The sequence below is a fragment of the Dipodomys spectabilis genome, unplaced genomic scaffold (genome assembly GCF_019054845.1).
Source record: "Dipodomys spectabilis isolate Male_0828 unplaced genomic scaffold, ASM1905484v1 ptg000365l, whole genome shotgun sequence".
Taxonomy (NCBI): Eukaryota; Metazoa; Chordata; class Mammalia; order Rodentia; family Heteromyidae; genus Dipodomys; species Dipodomys spectabilis.
The window spans coordinates 6455930-6478648 of NW_024871042.1; the positions used below are offsets into that span (position 1 = coordinate 6455930).

Below are 22719 nucleotides of genomic sequence, written 5' to 3' on the forward strand. Positions count from 1 at the left end.
AATGAGTTTTTATGTACGTAATTAGTGATTTTTGCATAAGTTAGCATGTACAAGTTCCTATTCTAAGCATTTTATAGATGATAGTTTCTCAGATCCTCAAAAGAGCTGCATAACTTATTATTTATTATTACAAATCAGAAAATTGAAATAGGAGGGTAAAGTATTATTCTCAGATAACATCAGAGCTGGTATAGGAGGCAGGAAAGCCATGCACTTAATATTTACTCCCTTCCTTGTTTTTCCTTCTTTCATTCTGATCAGTTCTTTCTGAATTTTATTTTATTTTAATTTTTTTTTTTTATTTTTTTGGTCTGTCGTGGGGCTTGAACTCTGGGCCTGGGCGCTATCCCTGCACTCTTCAGCTCAAGGCGAGCGCTCTACCACTTGAGCCACAGCTCCACTTCTGAATTTTATTTTTTAAATTAGTTTTTGAGAACATGGCTTGCTGTTTAGCCCAACTGGCTTGAATTGCTGGGTGCTAGCAGTTTTACTGGCTTAGTCTTCCAAGTGGTTGAGATTACAGGCATGCCTAGTTTCTTTCTGAATTTTAAACTTTAATGATTATGGACCTAAGTATAGATTTTAAGTTTAAATTCTGTTCTCCCCCCCACCCCCCATGTACTTGAGTATGTAGTCCAGACTAGTTTCTTTCTTTTCTTTTTCTTTTTTTTCTTTCCTTTTTTTGGGGGGGGGGAGGAGGGGGGTCCGGTCATGGGGCCTAAACCCTGGACCTGGGCGCTGTCCCTCAGCTCTTCTTTTCTTTTCTTTTTTTTTTGGTGCTGGTTCTGGGGGCTTGAACTCAGAGCCTGAGCACTGTCCCTGAGCTTTTTTGCTTAAGGCTAGTGCTTTAGCTACAGCTCCACATCTGGCTCTTTAGGTGGTTTAATTAAGAGATAAGAGTCTTGAGGACTTTCCTACCCAGCTTGGTTTTCAAACATGATTCTCAGATCTCAGCCTCCTGAGTAGCTAGGATTATAATCATGAACCATTGGTGCCAGACTCCAGACTGGCTTTTTACTGGAAAACTTTCTGCTGTAACATCCCAGGTGGAGTTCTGGGATTACAGATGAAGGTTACCACATCTGGCTTTTAATTGTCTTGATAGGTACTTGGCAAACTCTAAATCTAGAGTCTTGTTATTCAGTGTTAGGGAATGTTCTTTGATAATTTCTTAAGCTTTTTATCTTCCTTCTCAAAACTAGATACTGGTTATCACTGGTAATTTTTCTTGGCTATTGTTTTCTAGCTCTTCCCCCAACCTTCACTCCTATTTTTGCAGCTGTATTGAAATATAATTGACATAAGCATACATTTGAAATGTACAATTTAATACAATGTATATATCCGTAGAACTGTCGCCACAGATAAAAAAACAGTATGGCTTCTGAAGTTTTCCTTTTGTCTCTTTATAATTCTCCACCATCTTTCTTGTGGTTTGTCAACTGTTAATTTGCTTTCTGGCACGGTAAATACCTTTCCCTTTCTAAAATTTTATCGAAATGGCTTTGTACAACATATACTCTTTTTTCATAGCTTACTTTCCTGTAGCGTATTTGAGATTTATTCATGTTGATAGATATATCAATAGTTCATTTTTTTTACTTGCTATGTATCCTGTTTGTCCAGAAGTAGATCTTCCTGCCTGTGCCTTGGGAGTACTAAGATAGGCTGTACCATCACAGCCAGCTTTGTTTTTTATTTTTATTTTTTATATTATTCTGTTCTGAGTATACTATATTTTGTTTCTTCATTTCTCTGATTGAATTGAATGCTTGGATTGTTTCCAGTTTTGGGCTATTACAGAAAACATTTTGTACAAGTCTTCATATGGACACAGGCTTTGGTTTCTTTGGAGGGGGTTCCAGAAGTGAGATTGATTTGTATAATAAGTTTGTGATTATTTTAAAAAGAAAAACTTGTATTCATAAACTGCTTTATTAAATGTACCTCCTTTATATAACTACTTAAAGATAAGAAAGAAATAAGAAAAGCCTGTACTTTTCCCAAATTTTAAAATTTTGGTTTGTGTTTTTTATTAAATCATACACAATTGTTGAATCAGTAAGTCAGACACTTGATACAATAATATTAAAGTGGCTAGGCAGTAAAACTCTAGCACCATATTCGTCCAAAGAGCACTGGAGCAAGTGATTACATTTTGCCATTTATAATTCCACCTTTTGGTATTTTAGGTTAGGCAACTTCACCTTTTCTGTATAACACTTCATCCTTTTCTCAGTATTACCATGAAGTCTTAACACAAGATGAGGGGTAGACTTTTTGAATGTTCGAAACAAGTATGACCATCTGTCAGACCTCAGACTTTGCTGATCAAGAGAAATTTCTTCCTTATTCTGGATCTTGGCCTTTACATTTCCTGTTGTATGTAAGGCTCAAACTTTTTTTTAAAATAAAAATCTGCGTCTTGAGCTGGGTGCTGATGGCTCACGCCTATATCTGGGTACTCAGGAGGCTGAGATCTAAGAATATAGGTTCAAAGCCAATCTAGTCAGGAAAGTCACTGAGCCTCTTAACACACACACACACACACACACACACACACACACACACACTCACACACACACACACACACACACCTGGAAGTGAAGTTGTGGTTCAAGTAGTAGAGCATTAGCCTTGAACACAAAAGCTCAAGGACTGGCATATTCACGCACACAAAAAATCTGCAACCTTGGTGGTGATTCCAACCATACATCGCTGATTGGGAAGTTCCTTTGAGCTTTGTTACTACCAGCACATGAGAGTTCTGCTCTCTATCTCCTTGTCAACACTTGGTGTGCTCTCTTTCAATTCTTAGATTTTCTATTATGTCATTTTATTGTGGTTTGAAACTTGTATTTCTGAAATGGCAAATCTTTTCAGATGCTCTATGGCTTGAGCCACTCATCTCCAGCTGTTTTTACTCTGCTTACTGTTTGAGATAGGGTCTTACTGGTTGGTCAAGTTGGCCTTGAATCACAGTCCTGATCTCAGCCTCCCAAATAGGTGGATTACAAGTGCTAGCACTATTCTTGGCTTCTTAATCTCATTTATTCTTTTGTTTGTTTGTTTGTTCAGATTTAGGACCTTGTGCTTGCTTGGCAGGCTACACTTGGGGCTCTCCTGCAATGCCTGTCTTTTCATGTATCTTCTTGGGTAAGGGGTCTATTGAGACTTTTTTTTTCCATTTTTCAATTGTGTTATGTCCTACTATTGAGTTACAGAATTGATTATATATTCTAGATGGAAGTTCTTAGCATTTATCTTTTGCAAATATTTTCTCTTAATCTACAGCTTGCCTTTTTACTAAACAGTGTGTTAAGTTTTAAAATTTTAATGATATATGACTATTGACTTTTTTTTTTGATTGTTGTGAGGTTTAAACTCTGGGTCTGGGCACTGTCCCTGAGCTCTCCAGCTCAAGGTGAGTGCTCTACAACTTGAGCCACAGTGCCATTTCCGGTTTTCTGGTAGTTAATTGGAGATGAGTCTCACAAACTTCCTGCCCAAGGTCCTCAGATCTCAGCCTCCTGAGTAGCTAAGATTATAGGCATGAGCCACCAGCTCCTGGCTTACCTTTTTATTTTATATTCCTGCTCGTTATGTTTAAGAAGTCTGCCAAAGCCAACATCACTAAGCTCTTCTCACGTTTTCTTATATAACTTTTGTACTTTTAGTTCATCTGATTATTTGTTTTTAGTATTTTTTTTTTATTTTTTTTTAATTTTTTGGTCCGATCGTGGGGCCTGAACTCTGGGCCTGGGCACTGTCCCTCAGCTCTTCAGCTCAAGGCTAACGCTCTACCACTTGAGCCACAGCTCCACTTCCGGTTTTTTTTCTTTTTGCTTATGTGGTGCTGAGGAATCGAACCCAGGGCTTCATGCATGCAAGGCAAGCGCTCTACTACTGAGCCACCTTCCCAGCCCGTGTTTTTAGTATTTTAATAGTGAATTTTAAATGCATTCCTTCAATAAACCCTATGGGTTATATTGTGTTGCTTTTTTTTTTTTTGGTCAGCCGTGGGGCTTGAACTCTGGGCCTGGGCGCTGTCCTTCAGCTCAAGGCGAGCGCTCTACCACTTGAGCTACAGCGCCACTTCCGGTTTTCTGGTGGTTTATTGGAGATAGGAGTCTCACGGTCTCTCCTGCCCCGGCTGGCTTTGAACCCCTATCCTCAGATCTCAGCCTCCTGAGTAGCTAGGATTACAGGTGTGAGCCACCAGCGCCCGGCTATTGTGTTGCTTTTATATATTGTTGGATTCCGTTTTCTTGAGAATTTTAAAATATGTTGATGAGATTCATGTAGTACTCATGTAATGTCTTTGTCTAATTTGTTTTGTTTCTATAATAATGGAGATTGAACCAAGGACCTTGCCCTATTGGGCAAGTTCTCTACAACTTAAGCCATGTCTGCAGTTCTTTTGTTTGTACAGTAATTGTGTGTGGGGGGGGGTGGTGGTGGTGGTGGTATCAAACTCAGGGCTTACCATTCTACCACTTGAGACATGCTTCCCCTAGTACTTTTTTTTCCTACTTTGTTTTTCATAAGGGTGGCTAACTTTGCCCATCTGGCCTTGATCTTCCTGTCCATCTGAATAACTGGAATTACAGGCAGGTGTTATTTACACCTCTTCTCTGCTCTCCCCTCTCCTTCCTTACTCTTCATCTTCTTTGACAAGAGTCTTTTTATGTAGCCTACATTGTTTATCTTTTTTTTGGGGGGGGGTCCGGTCGTGGGGCCTGAACTCTGGGCCAGGGTGCTGTCCCCCAGCTCTTCAGCTCAAGGCTAGTGCTCTACCACTTGAGCCACAGCGCCACTTCTGGCTTTTTTTCTTTTTTGCTTACGGTGCTAAGGAATCGAACCCAGGGCCTCATGCATGCAAGGCAAGCGCTCTACCACTGAGCCACCTTCCCAGCCCCTATGTTGATTATCTTGAATGCAGTCATTACACCTTTGCTTCTCAATACTAGGATGACAGTACTGGGATGACGTACCACTGCACTTGGTTGTCTAGTTTTGATATTAAAATAATGTTGGCCTCTGATGAAGTTGTAGTGTTTACTCTCCAGTTTTTTTTAAGTTTTATTTGTAGATTTTTGTATTGTTTCTTAAATATTTAATGTAACTCACCAGTGAAGGCACTTAAACCTGGGGATTGGCGTGAAACTTTTGTTTTTGGTGTGTGTGTGTGCGTGTGCGCGCGCGCGTGTGTGTGTTACTTGTGCTTTGTCACTTGAGCTATACCTCCAGTCCAGCATCTTACTGATTAATTAGAAGTAGAGATTTTGGACTTTTCTGTTCAGACTGGCTCTGAACTTGAAAGATGCTAAGATTACAGGCCTGGGCCCACTGGCCTTTGTTGATGAACTTTGTTTGGGGAATTGATGTTATTCTTTCTTTAGTTCTACAGGTATATTTATAATGGCTACTTTAAAATCTCTTTTTATTAAATCCAACAGCTTGAGCCAGGCACTGGTGGCTCACGCCGGTAATCCTAGCTACTCGAGAGGCTAAGAACTGAGAGTTGCGATTCCAAGCCAGTGTCCCTGAGCTTCTTTTAGCTCAAGGCTAATGTTCTACCACTGGGAGCCACAGCACCACTTCCAGCTTTTTCTGAGTAATTTATTGGTGATAAGAGTCTCCCAGACTTCCCTGCCCAGGATAGCTTCCAACCTCAATCTTTAGATCCTCAGATCTCCTGAGTAGCTAGGATTACTGGGGTGATCTACCAGGGCCTGGCATGACATACTTTTTAAAAAAGTTTTTGTTTGTTTGGGGTTTTGCCATTGTTACTGTTATTTTTGTTTTTAGTATGTCTGGTAAGTTTTTGTTTCAAATTGAACATTTTTAAATGATACATTGTAGTAACTACCTTCTTATTCTTTTTTGTTTATTGACTGAATTATTTTATTGAAATATTATCCCTTTATTGTACTATGCTTGCTTTTGTTCCTCAGGGAAATGCCTTCTTGTGCTTGCTTATAGTCACTGTGGTGCCATGACAGTGGTGCCCGGAGGCTTTGCTCACATTCTTTCCCTGATCACACCCAACAGTTAAACCCAGCAGTGGTTTCAACATTGCCCTGGAGCGTAAATTCCTCTACCAATTAGTCTTGTCTAATTGTGGCTCATTCTTGGGATTAGTTTCTGAGTTCCTTGTTTGCTAAAGTGACTCCCCACAATGTCTCTTTATTCCCTCCCTAGTTTTCTCCTGGAAATTAGCTAGAATAGCCTGGTGAACCCACAAATCTCCCAATCACTTTTCACCACAACTTTCACTATTCTTGAGAGTACGGTTAGGTTTAAACTTCAGCATGTTCTTTTCTAAATAAAGTTCCAGTGTTTTCATAGCTCCTCACCCTGTTTTATTGGAAGTTGCCCTTTATGATTTAATTCTTAATCTGGTGAGCAAGGATCAGTTTCATGTGTCTTGAATATTTTGCATCTCCCATAGTTTTTCTTTAGGAATTGTAATTCCACTATTATACCCAACCTGGTGTGTGCTGAGAGCTCATCTGCTCATCTGTTACTGATTGCTGCTTATATGATTGTCTTTATGAGCATGAAATTTGTGTTAGAAGTTTACTTTAAAACTTGTGGAATGTACTTTTATATGGTAATCCTGCCAAATCTGTGGCTTTACTTTGCATAGTTTCTTGCATGTGGTCAACCATGGTGTGAAAATACTAATGGAAAATTCTAGAAATATCCAATTTGTAAGTTTAAAATTGTGTGCCATTCTAAGTGGTGTGAAGAGACCTTACACTGTATTTACTACTCTACCCAGCCTGGGACATGCCCAAATTATACATACATACATCCATTTGTGTATATATGCATATGTATATTATCTACTTTGTGCTGTAGTCACTTGATAGGGCCCCAAACTATAAGAGCAGTGATGCAGCTGGGTGCCAGTGGCTCACACCTTTAATCTTTAGCTATTCAGGAGGCTGAGATCTGAGAATGCAGTTTGAAGCTAGCCAGGACAGAAAAGTTTGTGAGATTCTCCAATTAATCACCAAAAAGCTGCAAGTGGAATGTAGCTTCTTAAGTGGTAGAATGCTATCTATCCTTGAGCAGAAACACCCAGGTACAGTGCCCAGGCCCTGAGTTCAGGCCCTTGGACAGACACTGAAAAAAAGAAACAAAAGAGAATAATAATTATTCTGGCAGTTTGAATATACTAAAAAAAATCTATAAAGAGCTTATTTACTATGAAAAGGTAAATGTGGAAGTGGCACTGTGGTTCAAGTAATAGAGTGCTTGCCTTGAGCTGAAGAACTCAGGGACAGCGCCCAGGCCCAGAGTTCAAGCCCTACAACTGACCAAAAAAAAAAGTGAACATTCTTAATAAGCCAACAAATAATAAAGGAAATTGTTATGCTGAGAACGAAGATAATAATGAAAAAACAAATGTAGTCTAGTACTACCTTCAATTTCAGGTATCCACTGGAACCTTTGGAACACCATGCATGGATAAGAACTACAGTACAGGGGGCTGGGAAGGTGGCTCAGTGGTAAAGTGCTTGCCTTGCATGTATGAAGCCCTGGGTTTGATTCCTCAGCACCACATAAACAGAAAAAGCTGGAAGTGGTACTGTGGCTCAAGCCTTGAGCTGAAGAGCTGAGGGACAGTGCCCAGGCCCAGAGTTCAGGCCCCAGGACCGACCCAAAAAAAAACCCCATGATATAGCATGTATATAATGGGCTTTTAAATTGTTTAATTTTTTTTCTTTTTGCTATTGCCTTATATGTGTTTGGGGAACTGTTATTTTAAAGTGACTTTTACTTTTTTTTTTTTGGTCCGATCGTGGGGCCTGAACTCTGGGCCTGGGCACTGTCCCTCAGCTCTTCAGCTCAAGGCTAGCGCTCTATCACTTGAGCCACAGCACCACTTCCGGCTTTTTTCTTTTTGCTTATGTGGTGCTGAGGAATCGAACCCAAGGCCTCAGGCATGCAAGGCAAGTGCTCTACCACTGAGCCTCCTTCCCAGCCCGACTTTTACTATTGATAGCAGAACAGATCTTATTATCTTAATCTTCTGTTGGAACCCTGGAAGAGAAAAAGTAATAAATATCATTATGAAACATTATTGACTACTTCTGGAAGTAGTCATTTTGTGTGCCATTTTGTGTGCTAGTCCTGAGACTTGAACTCAGGGATTGAGCATTTGTCCTGAGCTTTATTTATTTTTTTCTTTATTTTTTCTTTTTTACTCAAGGCTAGCACTATACCACTTGAGCCAGATTCTCCATTTTCAATTTTTCGATGATTAAGTAGATATAAGAGTTTCTTGGACTTGACCCATCATCCTCAGATCTCATCCTCCTAAGTAGCTAGGATTACAGGCATGAGGCATCAGTGTCTAGCTAGCTCTTACCTTTGAAGAACTTAAAAATGAAATGACAAATATAAGTCCGACAGTGTTGTAAGACAATAAGCAATGATGTAAGGAGTGTAGGAGGAAGAGGCAGTAATTTCTTGGGGAAAGATCTTTATAAAAAGATGTTCTAAATGAGTGACATTTGATCTGAGTCTAGAAAAATAATATCTAAGAAAGCAAGAGTTGATGGGGGAAAGGGGGACTGTCAAATGAAATGCATTAAGACAAAGCATTGAAGGAAGAAAGTATTTCCTAGGAACTTTGGAAGTAGAAAGTGGGATTCAAAAAATATTGTGGCAGGATAGAAGACTACTCCAGGCTCATTGTTTTCTACTTGCTGTGGGAATCATTTGAAAATAGAAGCAAAATTAAGACACAGACATTAGTGTTTTAGAAAGATAAATGACATTGTAGAGGCTGAGCTGGAAATGTGAGAGTATACTGGTGAAACAGTTTACAGTAGGGTTGCTATGAACTTTTATGTCAGCATTGATGACCTGGTATTTATGGTAGTGGCAGTGAAGGCATGAAATGGAGAGGCTTCATCCCCCCCCCCCCCCCCCCCCCCCCGGCATTCTAGGTTAATTTGACAGGATTTATTAATGAGAATGGTGAGGGAAATAAACTTTTTTTTTTGTAAGGGAAATAAACTCTTACGGGGATCTTTTCATCTCTTACTTGGACATTTGAATGATTTGGGAATTTGATAAAAATCATCTACTTGTTTAAAATTAACTTGTGTTAGAAGCCATTCACTTACTATGGATGGGAGAACAACTTCAGTTTAACAATAAAAATATAAAGGTTATTTGAAGTGTTTTATTTCCAGTTCAGAAATGAATCTACTTAATTATCAAACTACTTAATTATTGCTTCCTTGTAGCCAAAAGAATGCAATGGTGTAAAGATTCCAGTTGATGCCAGTAAACCTAATCCAAATGATGTGGAGTTTGATAATCTGTATTTGGATATGAATGGAATCATCCACCCCTGTACTCATCCTGAAGATAAGTATGTAACCTATTTGTGTCACTCATACACAAATTACAGGGAAAACAATATATTAAATCCCATTGTTTGCTTGTCATTATAGACCAGCACCAAAAAATGAAGATGAAATGATGGTTGCAATTTTTGAGTACATTGACAGACTTTTCAATATTGTAAGACCAAGACGACTTCTCTACATGGCAATAGATGGAGTGGTAAGTGCTAAAATAATTAGAAACCTTCTTGTTTTTGTAGGTTTTCCAGTGACAATGTCTAGAATGAAAGTCAACTAAAAAGTGAAAAATGTTGTGTTTCATTCATTCATATTGTATAATGTTTGTTTTGTACCAGAGTAATTTGTGAATACGCTCACTTTGAAAGAATTAGTGTGGAAAGGAGGGAGACATAGATCCATGAGTGAGTTCAGTCATTTATAGGCACTAAATAAAATGCAGGGTGTAGAATGAAGAAATCAGGTGATAACTCTGGGAGTTAGAAGATAGAGAAAGTGATTTTTGTCCTTTTTTTTTTTTTTTTGGATGCCAGTTCTAAGGCTTTAACTCAGGTCCTGAGCACTATCCCTTAGGGTTTTTTGTTTTTGTTTCGTTTAGGTTTGTTTTTTTTTTTTTTTTTTTGCTCAAGGGTAGTGCTGTGCCACTTGAGCCACAGTTCCATTTCCAACTTTTTGTTTGTTTTGGGGTTTTTCTTGGTTGTGGGTCTTGAACCCTGGGCCTGAGCATTGTCCCTGAGCATTTCAGCTCTAGGTGAGCGCTCTACTGCTTGAACCACAGCACCACTACCAACTTTTAGTAGTTAATTGGAGATAAAGAGTCTTACAGACTTTCCTGTCCAGGCTGGCTTTGAACCACGATTCTCAGATCTCAGTCTCCTAAGTAGCTAGGGTGACAGCTGTGAGCACCAGTGACCAGCTTGTCCATTTCTTTTCTTTCTTTCTTTTTTTTTTTTTTTGGTTGGTCGTGGGGCTTGAACTCTGGGTTTGGGTACTGTCTCTGTGCTCTTCATCTCAAGGCGAGCACTCTACCACTTGAGCCACAGTGCTACTTCCGGTTTTCTAGTGGTTTATTGGAGATAAGAGTCTCACAGTCTTTCCTGCCTGGTCTGGCTTTGAACTATGATCCTCAGATCTCAGCCTCCTTAGTAGCTAGGATTACAGGCGTGAGCCACTGGCTCCCAGCTTCCCATTTCTTTAAGGATGAAAAATGATTGGAGATTGATGGACAGTAGGAATGGGAGGGTAGAAATGGGACAAGCTGGGCCCAAGGTATAAGAAAAGTGAAAATAAATCATAATCCCAAACTTACTGATTATAGGAAAAATAACTTTTTTTTTTTTAATTTAGTATGTTGAGAATGGCATTAGAAATGTGGTCCATGGTAGAATGAACTGATAAGGTTTCATTGGATGTTTTCTACTTGTTACGTGACTTGCTCACTTAACAAGGTTCAGATTTTAGGTTCTTTATCCAAGGTTAAGTTTATAACCATTTGAGTTTGTTATGAAATCATTATTAAACATAGTACTACTTTTATAAGAATGACTGATTGAAAATAGTATACATATTTGTGAATATTTTGAATAGCATTGTGTGAATATGCAATGTGTGTTTTCAGGCACCACGTGCTAAAATGAACCAGCAACGTTCAAGGAGGTTCAGAGCATCAAAGGAAGGAATGGAAGCAGCAGTTGAGAAGCAGCGAGTCAGGGAGGAAATACTGGCAAAAGGTAGAGAATGTGTGTTTAGTAGATGGATTTTACACTATGGCTCCCCAAAGCTTTGAAATTCTTTGTGGTTATATATAGGTAGGAGCTGACTGAATCTCATAGAGGAGAAAGGGAAGGTCAGGGGGTGCTGACACTCACTGGGACTGGGTCATTCCCAACCCACATGTGTTTGAGGTATAAAGTCTGGTTGGTTGTAGCCAAGTGGCAAAATTATATATAATAATTTAAATGGAGAAGCATTCTAATAGACCAGGAAAGCCACATTTATTGGTTCAAGGTAATTACACTTTATAGTTGGAGTAAAAAAGGTACCATCAACTTGTAATTATGATTAAATTTTATTATGCTATTTCAATATGTTGAAAGTATAAGGGTATATAGTTACTTCACAGCTTGTGTCTATAAACTTAAGATCTAAAACTTGTTTGTATTTATGACAGCATACTATTCTAAAAATTCTTTTGAAAGATAAAATTATGAAGTATATTTGTGTGTTAAGCAGCTAATTAGTGATACAGAGCAAAATAAGGCTTTTTAGTCTGCTGGTTCATAATTCTGTTTCACATACAAAGCTGTGAAAAGCTCGTCATTTTTTTTTTCACCTTTTGGTGGCATCTATATCTTAAGAAATACTATCAAAATTAAAACCCTTAAAAAAAACTAAGTCCTTTAATTCACATGTGTTTACACATGCATGTGTTCAGTCAGTCTTTTTGCAGAGAAATAAATTCATAACTTTGTGTTTTTAATGTAACGTAGAACTATAAAATACTAGATTGTAACAAGAGGAGATAGGGGTGTGTGTGGGTGTGTGTGTGTGTGTGTGTGTGTGTGTGTGTGTGTGTGTGTGTGTGTGTGTGTGTGTCCGTCCCATATGTTGTTTGATAGTCTTGTTAAAGTTTAACTTAAATTTGAAAGGAGGAAAAATCTTATTTTCTTCCCCCAAAGGGGAACATTACTTCTCAGGTAACAACATTATTTTTTCTTTTGTATTTAATTTTTTCTGCCTTAATATTAATTTGCCTTGCTTATGGGGCAAACAAAACATTGCATCTCTTCTCTAGGTGGCTTTCTTCCTCCAGAAGAAATAAAAGAAAGGTTTGACAGCAACTGTATTACACCAGTAAGTAATCTCAGACTTTGCTAGCTATTGCTAACTCTTAAATGATAGGTTAATTTATTTCTTTCTATCATTTTAGGGAACTGAGTTCATGGACAATCTTGCTAAATGCCTTCGCTATTACATAGCTGATCGTTTAAATAATGACCCTGGGTGGAAAAATTTGACAGTAAGTTTCACATTTTGGTGCTTCAAGAAGATTAAAGTGATTATTTGAGTCAGTACTTTGATATGACTGATATTATTTGTACTTTTCCCCCCTTAAAATGCTAGTTGGCTGTCAGAGAAAAGAGAAGCTTCCAAGAAGCTTATTGGAAATGGGGTAGCTTGTATAGTCAAGGTTTAGATAGCTGAATTTTCTCTCAATGCCAATTTTGTTCTTTTATCATCACTTGCAAAGTTATAAAATTGGATTCATGATTTTTAAAGTAGTATATAAGAATGCTATTCTTAAATAAAAGTTTCTGTTATATCAATATACAGCAGCTTAAAGTTATGGACTGCCTTTCCAAAAATGACCATGATCTCATAAAAGTTAAGTGAACTTTTGCATAATTTTAGGTTTATAACAATTTCCCTTATTTAGACATGTAAATTATTATTTTAGTGTCTTACTGATTATTCTTGGGGCTTATGTGTTTTGATGCTATATCTTTGGATAGTAGTGAAAACAATAGGAACTTGTGAATTGATTAGTCTAATGACTGAGTCTGACCTAGACATTTTATTCTTTTTCATTCCATATAGTAAGTTAAATCAGTACAATATATTTTGTGTTTTACCATGCATACCTTACTTCAGAGAAATTTAATAATACTATATTACAGAATTTTTATCTTAGTTTTCCTTAAGATACCTACTTCTTCCCATTTTTTTATGCCAATAGAAAATGAGATGAACTGAAAGTGTTCTTTTTTTAATAGGTTATTTTATCTGATGCTAGTGCTCCTGGTGAAGGAGAACATAAAATCATGGATTACATTAGAAGACAAAGAGGTAAAACTCACTTATAAATATTTATATGTTCTATGAAATAAAGAATGGCAAACTAGTGTGGGAATGTAGCTTAATGTTAAGAATGCTTGCTTAGCATGTGCAAGGCCCTGTGTTTAATCTCTAGCATTGTCATCCCCCCAAAATAAAAAACGCCATTGACTAGAAAGTATTTGGAAAGGGATCATGATTTCTGTATTGTGTAATATATTTATATAAATGTGTATTTCATTACTTTTAGCCCAGCCTAATCATGACCCAAATACTCATCATTGTTTGTGTGGAGCTGATGGTAAGTTTCTTGTATTAAACCATAGAGTCAGTGGGTTGGTGTGTAATCATTCTTGTTTACTTTAAATTTATAGGGAACTACTATTGAGTTGCTGTGTAGTCTGTGACCTCTGATTACCTAGCACTCTTTTTTTTTTTTTCTGTTGCTGATTTTCTTCTCATGTTTTTCAACCTTTTGAGACAATTACATATATCTTTAGAATGAGAAATGTCCTGTTTTATCCTGTGTAGTAATTGTAGGTTCATATGTCAGGAGGTTTTCTTCACTGAGAAATGCTGTGAAGTTTTAGCCTTTTTGGTTTTGCTCTTGTTTGTGTGGGGGGGATTTGTGTTGATGTCTTGTAGTATTTTGATTATGTAAAATATTATTTCAAAAGTGCTCTGTGTTCAGTATCTTTTTTTCCTTGTTGATTGATAGCTGATCTCATTATGCTTGGCCTTGCTACACATGAGCCCAACTTTACCATTATTAGAGAAGAATTTAAACCAAACAAACCCAAACCATGTGGTCTGTGTAATCAATTTGGACATGAGGTCAAGGATTGTGAAGGTTTGCCGAGAGAAAAGAAGGGAAAGGTAAGACCTTTGAGATGGGAATTGATTCAGACTACTCCCCAAAGAGGTATATCTTTTTAAACACTTGAAAGAAAGCTTGTATTTAAAAATATGTACACACATACTTGTTCTACTTTATACATTTTCTAACATTGCCTATGTCTCCTTCAAGTTCTCATAGTTAATACTGTCTGTTGCTTGTAGAAGTTGTTGTTTGTAGAAATTGTTTCAAATCATTGGTCAGATATGTTAAACTTCTTGATACTTTTAAGTTAATCCTAGTTTCTAGGTATTTTGAGTTTACTTGGTTATTCCAGTTGCCTTTAAATGGGTTTCTGCTTTAAGAATAGGGTATAGGAGAAAAAGAAGTGAAAGAATAAAAGGAAATACAACATGATTCCATACATGCTATAGAATAAAATGTTAACATTAGTTTGACATAGGTCATGTCCAGTAAACTTAACAGGTTTCCAATAAACATAGTTTTCATATATAGTTGTATTTTATTATGGTCTGATGAGATACTGGGAGCTATTTCAGTTTGTTTATATTTACTAAGACTTTATGTCTTAAGGTATTATATAGTTTGGAGAAAGTTCCATGGGCTACTGAGAGGAATGTATATTATGCAACTGTTACATGAAATACTCTATATGTCTGTTAAGTTTATTTAGTCTATAATGTTGTTTGGTTTTTCTGTTGATTTTTTTTTTCATTTTTGTTTGTATGATCCATCTACAGTATTCGTAAGAGTGGGATATTGAAGTCTATTACTGTTGTGAGGTCTGTCAATGTGTCTATTAAGGATTGTTTCCTCTTGATAGATTTTTTCCCTTTATTAATATGAAGCGACCTTTGTTTTTAACTAGTTTCAGTTTAAAATCTGTTTTGTTAAATGTAAGTGTAACTACTTCTGCTTTTAGAGTCTCTAAACTTGGATTTTTTTTTTTGTCCTTTAAACCTGTTTTTTACAGACAGCAAATAAGTAGATCCTCTTAATCCAAGCTTCTGTTTATATCTCTTTTGTCTTGTATGTACTAGTTCTGGCGCTTGAATTCAGGACTTAATGCTGTTCCTAAGCTTTTTTGCTCAAAGTTGGTGCTCTACCACTTGAGCCACATCTCCACTTCTGTCTTTTTGATAGTTAACTGGATATACGAATCTCACAGACTTTCCTTCCTAGGCTGTCTTTGAACCTTGATCCTCAGATCTCAAGCTACACCAGCTTGTTTTATATCATTTGATCGGAAAGTTGAGACCGTTAATATTGAAAAGTATATCCTATTTCCTGTCATTTTATTGTTTTTATGATGTTTACCTCTTACTTATCCTTCCTTAACTGCCTTACTATTTTACTCATCTAGTGGGGTTTATTCTTTCCTGTGTTTTCCTGTTTTATCTTTCTCTTCTGTGTGTAGTATTTCTTTTTTGCCAGTGCTGGGGCTTCAACTCAGGACCTGGGCATTGAGCCTGAGCTTCTTTTGCTCAAGGCTAATACTTTACCACTTGAGCCACAGTACCACTTTTGGCTTTTTCTGTTTATATGGTACTGAGGAATCAAACCCAGGGCTTCATGCATGCTAGGCAAACACTCTACCACAAGCCACCTTCCCAGCCCCATACGCCTGTGACTCTGCTTCATGACTAACCTGGGAGTCCTATGTTTCCTTTACGTGTCTTTGCTAGTCATCCTGAGCAGCTATCTTTGGTGCCTAAGTTGACAATGTAGTTTCTTACTAATCTCTCTAATTTCTCTTTTCTCAACCACCTCTTGTGACCCAGACTCTGACATAGTACCATATGATAAGACTCTTTGAGCAGTGATTGCTCCTAATTCTGAGTTCCTCAGAGAAACTCAATTTTGAACAATAGGCATTCCCTAAAGGTAATATCTTACTATTGCTCTCTGAGGTAGTGAGTATGACAAAATGCCTTTATTCACCAATGTTAGCCTCCCATAGTAGAAGTAGCTGCTTCACAAATCTCAGTGCTGGTATTAAGGCTTGTGGGATATGGCTAGTTCTTTCTTTTTTCTTCTTTTCTTTTCTTTTTTCTTTTTTTTCCCCTCAGCTCTTCAGCTTAAGGCTAGCATTCTGCCACTTGAGCCACAGCGCCACTTCTGGCTTTTTCTGCTTATGTGGTACTGAGGAATCGAACCCATGGCCTCATGCATGCAAAGCAAGCACTTTACGACTGAGCCACCTTCCCAGCACTATGGTAGCTATTTCTGAAGCTAGAATTGACAGTCTGTTGCTGGGGATGTCTATATTACCTTGCAATGGTAATACCTTGCAATAGTCTTCAGCTTTGCCTCTCCCTCCAAGGGAGCCTGGGACAGCCTTGGCTTGGAACTCCATGCTGCTTTTCTTTTGTAGGTTTGTCTTTTTTGTAGTGTTCTGCCCTCCTACCAACTCATTTGTGGTTCTTGGTTTTGTTCTTCCTTTTTTTATGTCTCTCTCAGATTCTTGTCCCTTCTGTGTTACCACAGTCTCTGGTTTTCATGTTTTTAAATGGATGTAAAAACATAATAAAACATGGAAGAAAATGCATCAGAGACTGTATGTATCCCCCAAAGGCTAAAATATTTTCTCTTCCAACCTTTGGGTTGGAAGTCCTTGCTGCTTTGGGCCAGTTAGTAAGTTAAGGTAAACCATATCTTGTCTGGGTATGATTTGGCTTATGTGTAATTTTTATTTCCAAATGGTTTGTGGTGGGCTTCTTAAATTTTAGTACTTTAATTAAAGTGGATCTTTTTTTACAAAAAGATTTAAAATATTGCTTGCCTTTCTTACAATAAACTTTTAAGGCTTAGGTATGTTTAATCTCCACTCTAATTCTTACAGCATGATGAACTTGCAGATAGTCTTCCTTGTGCAGAAGGAGAGTTTATCTTCCTCCGGCTGAATGTTCTTCGTGAGGTATGTATCAACAGCTACTGGAAACCGACACATAAAATAGGGTAGCTTTTGATAGCTTTAATGGGAGCATTCTTTTTTGATTGTAGTATTTGGAAAGAGAACTCACCATGGCCAGCCTACCATTCACATTTGATGTTGAGAGAAGCATTGATGACTGGGTGTTCATGTGCTTCTTTGTGGGAAATGACTTCCTTCCTCATTTGCCATCATTAGAGATTAGGTATGTATATTCATATGGTTGTATTTTCTAACTACTATTTTAGCCTTCTTGACTTTACAGAGCCTATTGGTCCTAATGCGTGTTTGTCTCCTGGTGGCAGGGAAGGTGCAATTGACCGTTTGGTTAACATATACAAAAACGTGGTGCACAAAACTGGGGTGAGTTTACTCTTGAATAATTTTAAAACAGAAGTGTTTGCTTTCTAAGAAGATCATTTTACATGTATTTTATCACTTACAGGGTTACCTTACAGAAAGTGGTTATGTCAATCTGCAGAGAGTACAGATGATCATGTTAGCAGTTGGTGAAGTTGAGGATAGCATTTTTAAAAAGAGAAAGGATGATGAGGTAAAGTGTTTCTATTGCAGTAGCTAAAATTGCTCCTGTCTCTAATAGGCTGTGATGATCCTGTGATTGTACTTTTAACCTCTTTGAGTGTTTTGTACTATCATTATAGTATATCAACAATAATGTAATCATGAGCATCAGTGCTTTGATTGCTTTCTCTATGGAACTATATATTGCACGCTGTTTGAGTTGCATTGTAATTTTCCCCATCTCTTCCTGATCTTAATTAGGATATAAATTCAAAAACCTGTGTCCTCAAAAGGATATGATATAGGAGTAGTAAGCCAGTGGCTGCCATATTTCATAGGAAATATTTTAGAAGACGGGCTAAGTCCTACTTGTTAAGTATTAGAGTTTAGGTTGGATTATATCAGCTAGGGGTTGGAAGAACATAAGACCTAGGGAAAGCTGCCTGTAGTTCCTAAGAGAGAAATGGAAAGGAAGAAACTTAAGATTATATGTGTTGACTGAATGCTAAGGGAAAAGTCCAGGTTTCTGGCTTGGGCAGTTAGAAATTTGCTGGTGCTGCTTATTGAGTTAGCAAATACTGGGAGTAGTGGGGCTTTGAGGCAATTGAATTTCATTTTGGAGACGTTGAGTTTGAAGGACTACAGGATACCTGAGAAAGGAAAAGTTCTGAAAGATATTAGAGAACTTTATTTGATGGGAAGTACTTACAGACATGAATGGAAATTTGAAATTCTTTGAAATCTTGTGTATAGTGAGAATGTCTTTCATAAAAGCCTTGGGAAACATGAACCATCAAGAAGAAAAAGTTCTAGAGAGGTAAAAGGACTTCTCCCAAAGAGAGAAGCCATTAGAGTTGCCAGATGGGCTGGATTGAGATGATTAGGCACCTGGTAAAATGGCTAGGTGTGACCCTGGGGAGATGATGGGAATGAAGGAAGAGCAGTGTGGAAGTAGAGTGGTTGGGAGATTAATTATGGCAAGTAGCAAAGGAGGTGAGCATTGGGCAAAATGAGCAGATAGTAGCTTCTTAGAGTGAAGGAAATTGTTTCATTAACTGATTTTGAACAATTAGTAAAGCAGTAATTTTGGTGCATTGCTTCATAATCTCTTGAACTGACAGTATTTTCCTTTTTGTATATTGTAGCTCTAGCATTCTCTTAGTTTTAGGATTTTGTTATTTTATATAACATACTTACTTATAAGCATTCTTTCCTTAAACTTTTAATAGTTGGTAATCTTCTGTAACTGCAAGAGTTTTCACTATAAAATTTTAATTATAGACCTGAATTTTTGCCTGGGATTATCAAATGTTTAGACATTTTAAACCCAGTTTTCAGCAATTACACAAGTTTTGCCTCATCTACCGCCATATATGTTTCAACCAAAACAAAAAACAAAACAAAAAAACCTGGTGCCTTATGCCTATAATCCTATCTACTCAAGAAGATGAGATCTGAGGATCAAGTTCAAAGCCAGCCCAGGCAGGAATGTCTATGCCAGTTAACCACCTAAGAGCTAGACATAGAACTGTGGCTCAAGTGGTAGACTGCTAGCCTAAAGTAAAAATCTAAGGGACAGTGTATAGGCCCTGAGTTCAAGCCTAGGACTGATACCCCCCCAAAAAAACCTTTGCTATTTGGCATCATAAATGCAACATGTTAGAATAGAAGAATTGTTTTAACGTAGACTCTTATCATTTAGTATGATTGATACTTTTAACATTAGAGTGAAAAGCATGGGATTTGATAACTACCTGGTGATTCAGATTTAATTAATATGGTTTCTAGCTGATCTGGTGAAGAGGATATTTTAAAGCTTTTTTTTTTTTTTAGTGTCCTCAAAGGCATATAATGTCCTTCCATATGACTAGACTCAGAGAAAACCCTCAGAAATTCAGTGTTAAAGTTTATATGAGTTATATGTATTTTTCTAGGAAGTATGTCTGTGTCTTTTGACAGATTTCCAAAGGAGTTCATAGTTAAAAAAAAAAAGATGTAAGATAAGTGAGGTCCAAGCTAGTAGTATGTTGTTCTGCTAATGTGACTATTAACCCTTAGATATACTTAGTAGATCAGGAGAATGGATTTAGAAGGAGAGCACAGGAATGTATTATTAAAATTGAGCATCTAGCTCCCACCAGTGGCTCAAACCTGTGATCCTAGCTACTTAGGAGGTTGAGATATAAAGATCACTGTTCAAAGCCAGCCCAGGCAGGAGAGTGTGATACTCATCTCCAGTTAACCACCACTGTAGTTTAAAAGTGATAGAGCACTAGCCTTGAGCAAAAGAACTCAGGGATAGTGTCCAGGCCCTGAGTTCAAGTCCCATTATGGACAGGAAAAAGAAAACTAAGCATTTAGTCCAGAAATGTGATACTATTATGTTTTGATGTTTTTTGCCTACAAACAAAGGCTTATTCAACATGAGCCAGTCACAATTCTGAGTGTTAAAAATACAGCAACAAACTAAAACTAAAACATTCCCGTCCTTCTGGCGCTTACATTCTCCTGGGGGAGATGAATATCACATGATAACCACATAAATTGTATAATATGGTAGAGAAGGTGGTAGATGAAGATAAAGCAGATGAGGAAGTATCTGGGAAGGTGGCAATGGAGAGGTTTCATTTTTAGGAAAGTTGACAAGCCCTCCCTCACAGATGACTTTGAATAAAGACCTAAAGAATGTGAGCTAGTGTGCCATGCAGATGAAAACACTTCATACTAAGAGAATAGCCTGGGCCAAGTCAATATAGCAAGAACAGAGGAGGCAAGGGGAAATTAGTAAAGATAAGGTCAGAAAGATGTTGGAGATCCAGATCTGGTGACATCCTTCAGATCATTTTAAGGACCTTAGCTTTTTCATTAGTGCATTAGTAAAGTTTTTAAGTAGAAAAGTGACAAGATCTGACATGTATAAGAAGATCTTGCTAGTTACCCTATGTCAACTAACTATAATAGAAGCAGTGAGCCTGTAGAAGATAGAGTTCAGAGGGTGGCACTGGAGATGGTAAGAGGTAGATTCTGAACATTTTTGTTTGTTTTTTAGAGAGAATGGAATTTGAACTTAGGGTCTTACACTTGCTAGGCAGCCGCTCTCCACTTGTGCCTTGCCTCCAGCCATTTAATATGCTTTCAGAGTAGAACCAATGGGATTGGCAAATGGATTGTGAGTGTGAGAGAAAGGAATGTGTCAAGAATGGCTCCGTGGGGGTTGGAAGCATGGAGCAATAGACCGAGCAAAAGCATCAGGTACTGAGTTCAAGTAGCAGTCTTGGAAAAAAAAAAAGAATGACTCCATGGCATTTTTTCTGAGCAGCTAAAGTACTGAGCGACCCTTATGAGAAAGACTTGGAGTGAAAGGGGCAAGTGTAGGGGCAAGTGAAAGGCAAGTGTAGAAATTCCATTTTGGAAATGTTAAATTTGAAATAATCCAGATGGAGATGTTGAATAGGGACAAGTCTATTAGATCTGCATAGAAGCATAGGTCAGCTAAGCATCACTTCAGACATATACCCTTACGTATCCAGAGTCTTAACTCCTTTCTTGGCAGAAAGCACCAATCTCAGATCTCATTAAGATACTGTGTTGCAATTGACAAGCCTGACTTGGCAAAACAGAAATGCAGTTGCCTAGCCACCCTTGTCATACCTATTGGACCTCATTTTAGGCCACTATATAAGCTGTGGTCATTTTAGCTGTTCTTTCAGAGCAGTGATAACCTAGGAAAAGTTGAGGATGAGCATGTGAAACCTTGTAATGGTCCAGTATGTAGCAAGGTGAAGCCCAAATCCATCCAGTTAAAACCCTGGTGCCCTCTGAAATGAGAGGAGGAGAAGAAGCAACATGGACCAGAGATTTTTGTGAATTAAATTGTCTTAGGTTAAGCAGTACATACTGAATTTCTTTTGTCCATTGATGGATTTTTTTTTTTTACAAGTGAAGAGTTTGTGTTTGCTAACTTTTTTCCCCCTCTGCTATTCATGCTGTAGAGTTGGGAACTTTTAAGCATTTAGTAATGTAACGATCTCTTTTGTAGATCTTTATACAGTGGTAATCTGATGTAATTACAATTAGCTATAACTTGAGGATTACTTTCTTATTTGTGTCTTTTCCACTTTGGCACCTTCTTCTGTCCAGGGCAAAACCAAGGTCTATGTTGTGGCTCTTTCACTTTCCCGAAATGTCAAAAAAAATTAAAATTTATGAACAATTGTATCTAAAAATTCTGTCTTTCTGCTGATCTACAGTTCTTAGCAACACTTTGAATATATAGTTTATTTCATAGTTTAATTATGTACCTAGACTTTTGGGATCTTCCTTTAGAACTTAAAAAATGGCCGTCCGAATCATTCCTGGTAATGTTTAACTCTGACATTTTTGTGTAATTATTTGACAGACTATGTGGATTTTATACTTTTAGGACAGTTTTAGAAGACGCCAGAGAGAAAAAAGAAAAAGGATGAAGGTGAGTTAATATCATGAAATTGGCTATTAGTTTACAGTTTTTGAGAAAAGTATTTTCATCATAGTAACTTTATTCCTTTATTACTTTGGGAAAGAAGACTGGGTTTAATTTTTTTTTGTTGTTTTGTTTTTTTTTTGGCTTGTCCTGGGGCTTGAACTCAGGTACTGGGCACTGTCCCTTAGCTTCTTTTGCTCAAGACTAGCTAGCACTGTACCACTTGAGCCACAGCACCACTTCTGGCTTTTTCTTTTTATGTGATACAGAGGAATTGAACCCAGGGCTTCATGCATGCTAGGCAAGCACTCTACCATTAAGCCACATTCCTAGCCCTCGGTTTAATTTTTAAAGAAGTCCTTTCTCAGTATGGAATTGGGATACACTTGGGCAGGAGGTGAGAAGCTGTGATTACTTAGCTATTACAATTATTTACAATAGGTTTTGTTTTGTAATGAAAGTAATCAAATTTTATTCTACATTTTTCTCGTTAATCTTCCTAAAACACAAGAAAACTTGTTTCCCTGCTCTGAAATCACCTGACACCTTAATCCCTTCAGAATCCACTTCTACCTTAGTTTGGCTTTCCAGGCACTTATCATGTGGTCTGATTCTAGCTGTGCAGTTCACACACACACACACACACACACACACACACACACACACACGCGCGCGCGCCCAGGCACTTATCATGTGGTCTGATTCTAGCTGTGCAGTTCACACA

The 22719-nt window shown here is 37.7% G+C and overlaps 1 protein-coding gene across 2 annotated transcripts in view; it reads left to right on the forward strand.

Moving 5' to 3' along the window:
- The window catches only part of Xrn2 (5'-3' exoribonuclease 2), a 73815-nt gene that overhangs the window by 2554 nt on the left and 48542 nt on the right, over positions 1 to 22719 (forward strand). Inside the window, exons 2-14 of one of the 2 annotated variants that reach the window (XM_042666435.1) lie at positions 9270 to 9397; positions 9480 to 9591; positions 11008 to 11119; positions 12184 to 12242; positions 12319 to 12408; positions 13163 to 13235; positions 13474 to 13524; positions 13942 to 14099; positions 16922 to 16996; positions 17083 to 17216; positions 17317 to 17374; positions 17457 to 17564; positions 21957 to 22001. In XM_042666435.1, the coding sequence (XP_042522369.1) occupies positions 9270 to 9397; positions 9480 to 9591; positions 11008 to 11119; positions 12184 to 12242; positions 12319 to 12408; positions 13163 to 13235; positions 13474 to 13524; positions 13942 to 14099; positions 16922 to 16996; positions 17083 to 17216; positions 17317 to 17374; positions 17457 to 17564; positions 21957 to 22001 (1203 nt within the window). Of the gene's footprint in view, positions 1 to 9269; positions 9398 to 9479; positions 9592 to 11007; positions 11120 to 12183; positions 12243 to 12318; positions 12409 to 13162; positions 13236 to 13473; positions 13525 to 13941; positions 14100 to 16921; positions 16997 to 17082; positions 17217 to 17316; positions 17375 to 17456; positions 17565 to 21956; positions 22002 to 22719 lie in introns of those variants that run through there. The other variant, XM_042666436.1, reaches the window with a different exon arrangement.